Source organism: Stegostoma tigrinum, chromosome 6, assembly GCF_030684315.1.
Source record: "Stegostoma tigrinum isolate sSteTig4 chromosome 6, sSteTig4.hap1, whole genome shotgun sequence".
Classification (NCBI taxonomy): domain Eukaryota; kingdom Metazoa; phylum Chordata; class Chondrichthyes; order Orectolobiformes; family Stegostomatidae; genus Stegostoma; species Stegostoma tigrinum.
In genome coordinates, this window is record NC_081359.1 from 59,245,057 (window position 1) to 59,258,029 (window position 12,973).

At 38.0% G+C, this 12,973-nt stretch overlaps 1 protein-coding gene across 4 annotated transcripts in view; it reads right to left on the reverse strand.

Moving 5' to 3' along the window:
- Positions 1 to 4,495: 4,495 nt before the first annotated feature.
- LOC125453626 (ubiquitin carboxyl-terminal hydrolase 35-like) overlaps positions 4,496 to 12,973 on the reverse strand; it is an 85,685-nt gene continuing 77,207 nt past the window's right edge. For all 4 annotated transcript variants that reach the window (XM_048533409.2, XM_048533410.2, XM_048533411.2 and 1 more), the window contains one exon: positions 4,496 to 8,111. In XM_048533409.2, the coding sequence (XP_048389366.2) occupies positions 7,944 to 8,111 (168 nt within the window). In that variant the 3' untranslated portion in view covers positions 4,496 to 7,943. The remainder of the gene's footprint in view (positions 8,112 to 12,973) is intronic.

Genomic DNA, 12,973 nt, shown 5'->3' on the forward strand with positions numbered 1-12,973 from the left:
AAAACCTATGAAGTACACACTCAATCTCCAACACATTTTTCACATTTCAAGTGCGGCTTCCACTATTGATGCTCCAACCTTCCCTGTTAAATTATTAATGGCAAATGTTTGTGTAATTTACAGCTTACACATATCTGGTGTGTTTAACCAAAATCAAAAAATATTGCTTCTCAAATTTACATTAGCACAGAAGGAGTTGATCTTACATCCTGAGATCGGATCCCTGAGGTTTTGGAGGCACCCAGTTGTTGGTCAAAATTATGGTTGGTGTCAATATCCAAAACTCACCCACTGGTGTCTACTGTCCATGGCGCATTCTCAGAGCCAAAGTGGATTCTGCTGATTATGCCCTATTGTGGGACAAATGCCACACTGTTCTACGAGGAGTTTTACATGGGAGTTAGAGTTTTAACTATCAAAGTTATATGCAGACAGTTCATAATTATCAGGAGCTAGAAGCGATTTATTTTGTAATAAATAGCTATCTTGTTAAGTACAGAAACCTGGTCTGTGCTTTCTGCCTTTTTTGGTCTAAAGGAGAATTGTGGAATTTTGCTTATTTTCAGATAATCTTTCACTTTTATGATAAATCTGGCATAGCAGGGCTTGCTTTTCAGCACACTACCTTACTGAGGCATGCCAATACTCAATGCCATGTACCACCACATGCACACTCTCAACTGCGCTCTTCATCAGCATCCCCTTGTATTATCTCAAATCTGTCCTGGACACCAGTTCCATTTCATTCTTCACCCCATTTGATGCTTTAACAAAAAACTTTTTCTCTTTCACATATCATAAGATGAAAATTCCAACAACTAACAAGTATTAATGCTATAGTTGGCTCAGATGGCTGGATAGCTGGTCAGTGTTGCCAACAGCGTGGATTCTACTCCCACACTGGTTGAGGTTGCCACAGAGGTCCCACTTTCTCAACCTCCCACTCGCCTGTGGCATGATGATCCTCAAATTTAACTCCCCACCAGTCACCTCTAAGAAAGCAGCCCTCTGGGACTATAGTGACTTTTGTTTACAAGTCCCAACATAGAGTTCTGGGAACCTCACAATAAACATTCATCCAGTCTAAAACAAAAGAAAAGCATCACCTGTTGCCAGTCATTCAGCAAATTCCATACCCGTGCTGCTATTGTCTTTTTTATTCTGAGCTTTAACTTTGTTTGCAAATCTGTTATCTAGCACTTTAACAGCACTTTTTGGAAGTCCACATACATCTGATCAAACATTCCCTTCATCAACCCCATTGCCTTATCAAAACACTATACCAAGATAAATGTGATTTTCTCATCATAAATTAGTGCCAGCTTTTTTAATCCAATTTGGTCAAGTGTTTTATAACTGTCTTATATTATTTCTAAAAGCATACCCACCAACGTGTAGGCCTTCAGCCAGAAATATTGCAATTTAGCCTTTTCATGTCTCATTTTTGATCTACTTTTGACCTTTAAACACATCTGAATTGAAATTGTACTTTGTAAACTTTGATTTCAACCAAAGTGTGATTGCGCTTTAAGTCAAAATTAATTTGCGATGTGTAGCAATGGACAATTGCTCGTCATGGATTTTAGCCTTGTTCCCAAGAATATCCAGCTTTTTCTTGACTGGATACTGTTCTGTCCCTAGAAACAGGAACTGTCCTTATTATATTGATCATGATGAGCCTTAAACTTCAGGCCAAGTCAACTGAATGGACTTAACATAGGGTGGTAAATGAGATAGAGTTCAATTAACAGATGATATACACTTGAGAGATATCAAGGATTAGTCAACAACTTACTCTTACTAAAGTTGCAGATTTTGCTAAGTCTAGAGAGATACTCATTCCTTGTTCAGACATTTTGAGAAACTAAAAATGGAAGACTGAAATGGCTGGGGTGGAACCAGAAGATTGGCTTAAAAGCACACTGCTTCCAGAATTTGCTGCTGTAGCCAAGTGGTCAACAGTCAATTACCAAAGACCTCAAAATAACAGAATAATGTTGGTTAACTCACCAGAGATCCGACTATGTGTAAAGCTGACTGGAGACTGAGTGTACATGTATGATGTTTCATTTTTACCATTTTGACTGTTAATAACTGAGTGCTACTTTACCAATTTAGATCATAGCCAGACTAACTTGGGCTCAAAGCCTGTGCTGGAATAGGTTGCATTTCTTACTTTCTTCTGACATAAAAACATCCTTTCAGTACAACTTGACAAAGTACCAGGAGACTTAGGTACAAGTTACAATTCTTGATTCAAGCATATGCTAGGAGAATCAACTTTAGGCAGTTTAAGACTAAATTTTGGGGAAAAAATAAATATAAGCTCCCAGCTTATACAGACATCTGAGGTCATATACTCAATTTTAGAATATATAGAATCCCTACAGTGCGGAAACAGGCCATTCAGCCCAACATGTATCCCACCCATACTCATCCCCCCATCCTATTCCTGAAACCCTGCATTTCCCATGCCGGACCTACATATCCTTAAACACTACAGGTAATTTAGGATGTGCAATTCACCTAACCTGCACATCTTTAGACTGTGGAAGGAAACCGGAGCACCCAGCAGAAACCCGCACAAACATGGGGAGAATGTGCAATGTCCACACTGACAGTCACTCGAGAGTGGATTGAACCTGCGATTCCTGGTGCTGAGGCGCCACAGAGCTAACCACTGAGCCACAGTGCTGCCCAATTTAATCCTATCAATTTAAATTGCAGGCTAAACGGATGTCCCTAGCACGAGTTTACTTCTCACAGATTTAAATTGCAGGCTAAATGGATGTCCCTAGCACGAGTTTACTTCTCACAGTACATAAATAAGAAATTGTTCATATACATCCAAAGCCTTCCATTATCTTGCATTTGTGCAGCTTCAGTTGTTTTGTTTCTAACATACTCTCCCTGGCCTGGTTCTTTACCCTAGCCTCATTCCTTGGCATGTCTAGACTATATCTGACCTCCTATACTTTTTCCATTTATTTTACAAAAACGATTTCTAACTGAAACTTTAATTCTTGCTCAACTCTTTCTTCCCCACTTTTGTCTCTTGTCCTCGCTCAAGGTAGCTAATTTAATGGTATTGAGCTTTCTTTTCATGTGTTAATAGATACTGGTCTGGTATTGAGCTTAGGGTTAAGTAGTATCTGGCTTTACCATTTATACATGACAGTTCTGCAATACAGGCTCTTCCGTCATCTGTCTAGCCCTGGAATTCCCTGAATCCTATATTCCTTGCTGTGCATTGTGTGTTCTTCTGGTGCATAAATCAAATATGTTACATTTAGAAAAAGTACCAACTGGTGATAACGAAAATATGGAACTTGATTCTGATCCATGGGTATTTCTGTACATCCAATGCCCAATTCCAAAAGGTCTTCTACCATATTATCAGATTTATTAATTTAATTCAAATTCCACCAGCTGCTGGAGTGGGAAGTCTCATTTTGAGAGCATTACACTGGGTCTCTGGACTAATAATCTATCAACATTACCCCACTACCTTCAACTGCAACAACCTTATTTACTACACTCATCACATTCACACACAGATAGTCTAATTTAGACTTTTTACCATAACTCAATCTAATATTACACTATTCCCTGTTCCAGAACAAAGTTCCTCTCCAAATTACAACTTCTGTGATTTGCCATGCTAATATTATTTCCTGGTTTTCATAAGCCTGCTAAATTAGTTAAGATCCTCTTCAATAGTACAGCCATAAAATCTTAAGTTGCAAATTGCTCCCCTTGCTAATTCTGTAATTTATGCACCAAATTAAACAAATTTTGTTTATTCCATCCCATTGCCTGGCCAAGCCATCAATTGATAATAAATATCTCAGGATGAGTTAAAGAATAAATCTTGTCGATATAAAACCTACTCAGAAGGAAAAATGAGGAAGGAGAATAGAGTCTGAAAAAGATTTTCTAAACATTTTGGATTCACTGTAATCTTTTAATTAGGAACTTGATTTTATTTCTCCAAAATGGTCAGTAATTTGTTGTTGAGGAGATTGCACCTTGGATTTGTGAGCAAACGGGGATGCACTACATCTGTTGGGATTGAGTTGTTGGTTCTTGAGGTACTTTCCTCTATGTTTTTGTACATACTGCTTTGGCTAGAACACATTTCAAAGATCAAAAGCTGTTCAAAATGCAAACAAACACTGCATTCATGTCAAGGGAAAAACTAGTCTGTATTCAATTTCATTTGTCTAAAGAGAAAATTAATTATGTCACCTGGTTATTTAGAAAATATGTAACTAGCTAAGAAATATAATTATCCAGGTATTTAGTCCTTACCGTTATTGTGTCCATCTTTTCCACACACCCACTATTCCAAAAAAAAAGCTTTACCTGATCTTGAACTTTGACTTATTAACAGGTGAGACAGAAAAAGGATGAAGAAGCAGCAAAAGATGAAGCATTATACAATATTTATTATTACAATAAATTTTTAAGTTTCATTTTTATATAGTGATCATGATATTGTTTTATGTTGTTGAAAAAATACACATTATCAAAATGATTTAATATGAATTATTCTGTAAAGCATAACTAGAATTTATCTCCTCAGTGGTATCTGTTCTACATTTTATGATAGTAAACTACTACAGCTGCATACATAAACAGCAAGAGTTAAGGCTTATCAATAACCATTATTTTATACAATTTGTACAACTCCACTAATCAATACAAAGAAGAATAAATATATTGCCATCGACAGAAGTGTATTCACAATAAACTGACTTGGCTACTTCTGCGATTAATACTTAGTCAACACAGGTCTTCATTCTATATTAGTTCTCTTGGTTGACTAGAACAGTTTCATATAACAGTCTAGATGTAAACGAAAAGCATAGGTTTACATTAGTTTGCAGTTTTGAGGCAAAGTACAGAATTATACATAAATAGGGAAACATCAAGGATTAAGGCATTACACCTTCACATTTCAAATTCAAAACTCTGGCATTAGAGAAAGCATGTCAATTGTTTAACAGATACCACATTTTCTACATTCACTCCATACTTTTATATATAGCAACCTGCCTAAAGCAATCACTGATGATTAAAGCAAGTTGTTTTGCTAATTTCTGAGTTATTTATTTAGGGATATAAAAAAATGCTTGAAATGTATCAACCTATTTCTTTTACTTACAGCAGAACTGTGGACTAGATATGTGAATTAAGACAGGAGGGTTAAGAAGGGAAAAAAATCTAATTTATGTCCTATCGCACAAATATAAAACTGTGAAGTACCAAAATTAGCTGCCAGTCTATAGATTTACCTGTTGTTTTCATCAGAGAACTTCTGCCAACTACTTACAAATGGGAAATAAGCATCAATAATTTCACCAGTCTTGCAACAGGACCTTAGATTCTGGATGTGGGTGCACCGATTTTACAATTTCACACCATACAGTTTAACATTAAAATAATATTGACAGCTAATGTTCAATAATTCAAAATCCAACTATCCTAGAATATTTATTTGGAGAAGTCACAACTCCTGAGATCTTAAAATGTTTAACTGTAATACTTGGTATTACCTCAGAAGAGACAGAGAGTGTAAGTTAACTTTAGCAAAGATGAAAAACTGACAATATCAGATCAACCACCAGTTCTACAGTCTACTCAATATATGTTTTGTTACAGTTTTGGACACAAATACATTTCCAAATACCCTTTCTACATGTTTTTCAAAGTAAAATGGTCATTAAAGTTCTTTTAATCCTTTAGCGCACATCCAACTTAAAACTGAAAGGACAAGAGGGGCACTTCAAGTTATGCCTTTTCAAAATATGTCAATTTACTCAAAACAGTCAAGTGTTCTGAATGATGTGTCTTTGTCAATCAAAGAAGTCCCACTATGAAACTGCCTTACTTATATTAGAACTACACCTGCAACTACTTTACATTTCACACGGGACAGATTTGCAGCCATTCTCGAGAGGTTGTTAATTAAGATGCACAGGTTTACATGGTTCACTTCTTTAAGAAATTTTTTTTGCACAATGCATCCTTACTTTCATTGTATTTAGTAGCCATATAATTAACTGATAAGACGCTGGACAAATTTTTAGTAAAGATAAAAAGAACTGTGGTTCAACTGATTCATGATCTTTTTACAAACACAGACATACAGACCCTAAAGATATATCAAAATACATATTGTAAAATTTGCAGTTCAAGTCATTTACGTTCTTGGCTGATGCAGTAATGAAGCAACTTACTCCCTTCTGGAATTTCTTAAATTGCATGTTTTTCCCCCCTTATTGAAATAATTTCTTGTCCCTCTTTAATTTGTCAGGTGGTCTCTTTACTTCTCATCTCGAAATTGGGTAACAAGTTGTTTAAAAACCCTAGGATGCATAGCTCGAACTATTATGATGAATCAGTGACAGTCAGTTGAGGGTAAAACTTCCATTTACATTAAACAGGCTTTTGTTTCTTGATGATGATGGGCTACCTAATTCTAAACTCCATCATCACCTCCACATCCATCCAATTATTTTATTTTCTTAACTGGCAGCAAAAATAACTCAGTTGATAATGGTACTTCAGCCAAGAAAGAGGATTGTTTAAAGAAGGCAAAATTATTTTCCAGTGCAAGAATCAGCATTGATGTTACAGTACTTTTTCAAATATACTTCATGTATGGAGTTCCAAAAGATGCAAAGGTTTAGTAATCATATACTGAAAGAGATAGATGCACATGGAACTGAACATTTGATGCACCTCACTAAGACTTCAAATAAAATCTTCATTGCATTGAAAGAACTAGGGTTTACTATGATGTTCAAATATCTGGATAACAAGTATTAACACAGATTTTTTTTCCTATTCTGGATGCAAAAGATGATATTTCAGGCAACCAATTGAGCCTGTCAGTGAAGACATTTAATTCATGATGTCAGGATCCATGATGACATTATGGCCTTTTAACACTTCAATGAGTTCAATTTTTTTATGTTTCTAGATAATTATAATTCTGAATTCATGTGCAGACAGATGGGATCGTTGTAATGGGCAGGGTGAGGATGGTATTTGTCAACAGTAGAGGGCAGCCTACCGACATGCTGTACAACTGCATCACCAAGGATGTTTGCTTCCTAAAAATTTCTGAGGTCACCTGGAAAGCCCAGCATTAACCCCTTAACTAGCTGCCTTTTCTAAGAAAGGGCACATTATTAGCGAACACATATCCCTCACAGTTCAAACTGTTGCAGTCATCTTAAAAGTCAGGGTGGCTTTAATGAGTTAAATAAAAATAACCTCTAGAGAGGAGAAAAAAATTTCCAAAGGACAGCAACAGAATGTCACAAACTTATAGCTAAAACCAATGACATTCACAAAACCGCCTGGGTATGCCTTCAAAGAGCCTTAGTAGTAGGAATTTAATAGGTATTGAAGAACAAGGGATATTATTTCTATTTGAAAAAAAACAAAGAACTGCAGATGCTGGAAAGCAGAAACAAAATCAGAAATTGCTGGAAAACCTCAGCAAGTCTGGCAGCATCTATAGACAGAAAGTAGAGTTAACATTTTGGGTCGAGTGATCCCTCTTTAGAACTTCTATACTTTCTCTCGATAGATGCTGCCAGACCTGCTGAGCTTTTTCATCAATTTCCAACTCTGTTTATTATTTCTATTATATTATTTTGGAAGTAAAACCCAGTAGTTATCATATTTGTTTCATTTTATTTACACACCATTACTGAAATATGTTTTAATAATTCCCCTTTAGTAAAGCAATTCCACAAATTGTCAGTTGTTACTTCCTTAACAATACAAAGCAGAAAGCTAATACAGGCAAACACTTTGAGCAGCTTGAAAGGCAAGTCACTTTTGATCTCCTCAAAGACCAAGTCATGCAGCCTTTTCCAAGTAAGTAGTATAACTGAGGTAGAGAAGGATGAAACCCACAATTATATTTAGAAAATTAAACGTCCAAATGACCCCAAATCACTGCCTCTCCCAGCAGCTGGACCACAACTTCCAGAAGAACCTCCATTTTCATCATCATCGAATCGTCTCCACCATACTGGTGTTGTAGCAAGTTGTATACAGTCAGATTTTTTCCGGGCCTCCTTTTCTTCCTCCTAGAAGAAAGTTATACCATTCAACATACACAGTATTCACTCATTTTCTTTAGATACATTAAAATATTGTCCCAAAAGATATGCTCAAATTAGAGCAACCTTTGTTCTGATACAAAACATTCTTTCAATTAGTCAATACAGCAATTTTCCATTGGTTCTAGTAGATACTAGAACCTTGTAATGACAGGATTCAGGGTTCATTCTCAGGAACAGCTTAACACCACTATTGCCTTTACATTTTCTGTGTTCTGGTAACTGCACAATCTACTTGTTACTTGTTGCAACTGTAGAGACAAAATGGCAACTTGTAGTCAACAGACTTCTCTAACTGTATTGGGTTAGTTTTATACTGCTTTGATACATCTACACAAAACACTTTAGTAAAGAATTTAACCATTTAGTTTAACTTGCAAAATATATGATGGTTTAGCTGTGATTTCCAGATAATCCACTGCATTCAAGGCAAGACATATCACTCCAGTATTACTTCCAAAGATCGAACACACTTTCTGAATTCTAAATGTGTCACTGGAAGCTGGAGTGGCCTATAGCATGCTCACTCAACTCTAAAATATGGCTGTCAACTATCTTCACAGTAATTGTAGAGACGTTAGAGCCGTCACAGAGTCAGAGTCATACAGCATGAAAATATGACCTTCGGCCCGCCATGTTTAAGACAACCAACAAACACCAAACAATGCTAATCCTATTTACCTGCATTTGACCATAGCCTATTCTGCCTTGGCTTCTCAAGTACTTGTCCAGATATTTCTTAAGTGTTGCAAGAGTACCTGCCTCCACCAGATTCTCAGGTAGCACATTGCATATTTTTATCAACACCAGTGTGAAAATCTTTTTCCTCAGATCCTCTCTAAACCACTTTCTCTTCACTTTAAACTTATGACTTCTGGTCTTAAACATGTCTGCCATGAGGTAAAAATTCTCACAATCTACTTTATATATGCCTCTCATAATTTTGTATACCTCAGTCAGATCCAGCCCCTCAACTTCCCCTGCTCCAGAGAAAACAAACCAAGCCTGCCCAGTTTCTCCACAGAAAAGAGGCTTTTCATCATGGGCAACATCCCGATAAATCTCCTTTGCACCTTCTCTAGCGCAATCACATCCTTCTGATAGTGTGGTGACCAGAATTGCACACAGTTTTCTATCTGTGGCCTAAACAATGTTTTATAAAGGTGTAATAACGTTGTAGACTTGCTTGCCAAGCCATGGTGTTTGATTGTAGACGTTTCGTCACCCTGCTTGGCAACATCATCAGCGTTCCTCCAGTGACGCGTCGGTGTTCTGTCCCACTTGTTACTCATATGCCTTGGTTTGCGGGGGTAGTTGGTATTACTTCCGGGTCTGTTTCTCAGTGGTTTGTATATCGAGTCCAGTTCAATGCATTTGTTGATGGAGTTCTGATTGCAATGCCAGGTCTTCAGGAATTCCCTGGCATGTATCTGTTTGGCTTGCACTATTACAGAAGCAATGTCCCAGTCCCATTTGTGTCCTTCCATGTCTATGTGTATTGAGACCAGTGAAAATTGGTTGTGTCTCTTGGTTGCTAGTTGGTGTTCTTATATCCTTATTGTCAGTGTTCTTCCAGTTTGGCATATGAAATGGTTTTCACAGTCCTTGTACAGTATTTCATACATTATATTAGTTTTATTGGTTGTGGGTATGGGATCCAAATAGTCTTGTGGTAACCTCTGAAACGTCTCTGATGTTTAGTTGGATGAATAGGGTGTCTGGCTATATTGGCGGAGATAATGGCGAATTGTGTTTTTCGGCTATTTATTCCCTTTAACAACTCCTATTGAATGCTCCTGTTCTGCTTTGCACACTTCTGGGTTTCTGCAGTGTGTTGCGGCTCATTTAAATAGCGTCCTGATGCAGCTCCATTTATGGGCATTTGGGTGGTTGCTGGTGTAATTAAGTATCTGTTCCATATGTGTGGTCTTTCTGTATACGCTAATCCGGAGTTCCCCATTGTTCTTACATTTTACCATTATGTCTAGCAAGGATAGTCGGCTCTGAGGAAAGGTCACTGGACCTGAAATGTTAACTCTGTTTTTTCCTTCACAGATGCTGCCAGATGTGCTGAGCGTTTGTTTTTGTTCCTGGCTTGCAACATTGCAGTTCTTTCCATTTTTACTTGGTCAGTTATCGTTCTCTTCTTTTGTGAAGTTTATTCCGGTGAGGATATGGTTTGTGTCAGTGAGTTTCTTCTAATCTTGTGTGTTTGATAATCACGAAGGTGTCATCTGCATAGTGGATCCAGACAGTGGGCTGTATAGTGGGGAGCACTGTTAGTTCTAACCTTTGCATTACCACTTCCTCAATCAGTCGTTATATAGGTATCCCATTGGTGTTCTGTCGATTTGTTTGAATATACGGTCGTTGAAAGTGGAGTGGGTTATGAGGCACAGATCCAGCAGTTTCAGGGTTCTGTCCTTGTTGGTGGTGTTGGTGTCGTGGAATGCCTACCTTGCTGCTCCATTTAGCAATGTGGCAATTGTCTCTTTGGTTAGGTCAAATGTTTATGGATGGAAATAATGCTATTATGTCGAAGGATATCTTTATCTTGTCCTCTTCTATTCGGGCGCCCTTGATGATGTTGAGGAATTCTTTGGAAGAGTGGGTGGAGTGGGTAGTGTTAATGACTAAATATTTCAGTTTCAGTTATAGTTTTTCAGCTAGTCTACCTGGTGGCTTGGCTGGTAGTGAGACAATGGGTCTGAGGGGAACTCTGGCTTGTGTACCTCGGGGAGTCCATAGAAGCATGGTGTGTTGTATCCCTCTGGCTTCATTTTTTGTAGTCTGTCTTGCTGATATCTCCCGGAGTTGTATAATTTCTTCAGGGTTAATTTGATCTGTTTCTCTAACTGTGGTGTTGATCTGTTGCCATCTAGTAGTATCTACTAGCAGTGCGTTAGCTTTCTCAACGTCCTTGGCTCTATTGAGGACTACTGTCACGCGTCCTTTGTCCTTCAGTAAGATTATAATGTTTCCGCCTTTCTCCTCTTCTGTGTTGAATGTGTTTCACTTACCTCTTCTGCTCAGTGTTGGGACTCTTGTCTGTCTGATGGTCTGTTGTATTTCCTCCATGAGTCCTTTGTTCTTTAGTGTTTATTCCTGTGCAGCCAGGAAGTCAGTATTTTTTGGTTTTTCTGTAGTTATAGTTCAGTCCACAAAGGAGGACACAGTCTTCTCAGTGTCTATAAGTGTTCAGACTGAGATGTTCTTGATCATGTCTGTGTTGTCCAAACTGGGAGAGTTTGGATAGTTTTTCTTGCAGGGCTAAATCTTTGCATTGTTCTGGTCTTTTGTTGTTGTAAGGTGATGGTTTGTTCCATTCTTGGTCAGTTGCATTGGAGCATTAAGTTTCCTGGTGTGCAATTTTCTGCTTGTATTTGTGGAGGCAGTTGTGGGCAACATTGATCATAACCCTTATCATTCTGCGGCTGTTCTGTGCAGCTGTTCTTCATGCCTGTAGACTGTTGACCTGTGGTTTAAATTTTAAGTTTTGTGATAGTACCTGTTTTCTGACACATTTGTTCAGGAAGTATAGTTGTTCTCCGGTCATGCTCAGACAAATGGCATTTGTCTCCCATCTCCAATTGTCTCCCAGTTGCCTACAGATGTTTATAGATTTTGAGAAGATTTGTAGCTTGCTGAGGTGGTTGGTACTACTTCTTGTTCTGTTTTTCAGTGGTTTGTTTATTGAGTCCAGTTTAACATGTCTTTGATGGAGTTCTGGTTAAAATGCCAGGCGTCTGGGAATTCCCTAGCATGTCTGTGTTTGGCTTGTGCTATTAAGGATGCACTGCCCCAGTTGAATTCATGTCCTTTGTCCATGTGTATTGAGGCCAGTGAGAAGGGTCATGTCTCTTGGTGATTCCTTGTTCATGAAGCCATGCTGACGCTGCATAATCATTTTATGTATTTCCAAATGTTCTATTACATCTTTTATAACAGTCTTGAATATTTTTCCAACAACAGACATTAAGCTAACTGACCTGCAGTTACCTGTTTTTGTCTGCTTCCTCTGAGACCTCTCTTGTATTTTTAGCCCCATGAATTGAAGCAGAAAGTAGAGGAAGTGTTTCTCTGACTGGGACACTGTTTCCAGTGGGGTTCTGCAAGGTTTGGAGCTGGGGCCCTTGCTGTTTGTGATGTGTATTAATGATTTCGACTTAAATACAGAATTATGATAAACAAATGTGTGGATGACACGACAATTGGTAGGGTGGTAAATAATGAGGAGAATAACTATAACACTCCAGGAGGAGATCAACGGATTGCTCAGATGGGCACATCAATGGCAAATAGAATTCAATCCAGGAAAATGTGAGGTAATGCACTTGGGGAGGGTTAACAAAGCAAGGATTTTCATATAAATGGTAGAACTCTGTAAAAGTACGTAATAACAGAGGGACCTTGGTGTGCACCTCCACAGGCCCCTAAAGGTAGCAAGTTAAGACAACATGTGGGGTCATTCTCTTTATTAGGCGCAGAATACAACAGCAGCAAGGTTATGCTGGAACTGTACAAAGCTACTGTTAAATCACAAGTGGAAAAAGTGTACAGTTCTTGTCACCATATTACAACAATTACGATTGCACAAAAAAGGATGAGGCAAGATTTACCAGGATGCTGCCTGAGCTAGAGGGTTTGAGCTATGAGATTTAATAGCAAAGCACTTAGAAAAACTGACAGAATTGGAAATAGTCAGCATGAGTTTATGAAAGGGAATCACACTTGACAGATCTACTGGAATTTTGACAGAATGTAACTAGAAGAGTGGATAAGGGGAAAACCAGAGGATGTGGCTTGCTTGGACTTTCAGAAGGTTCCCA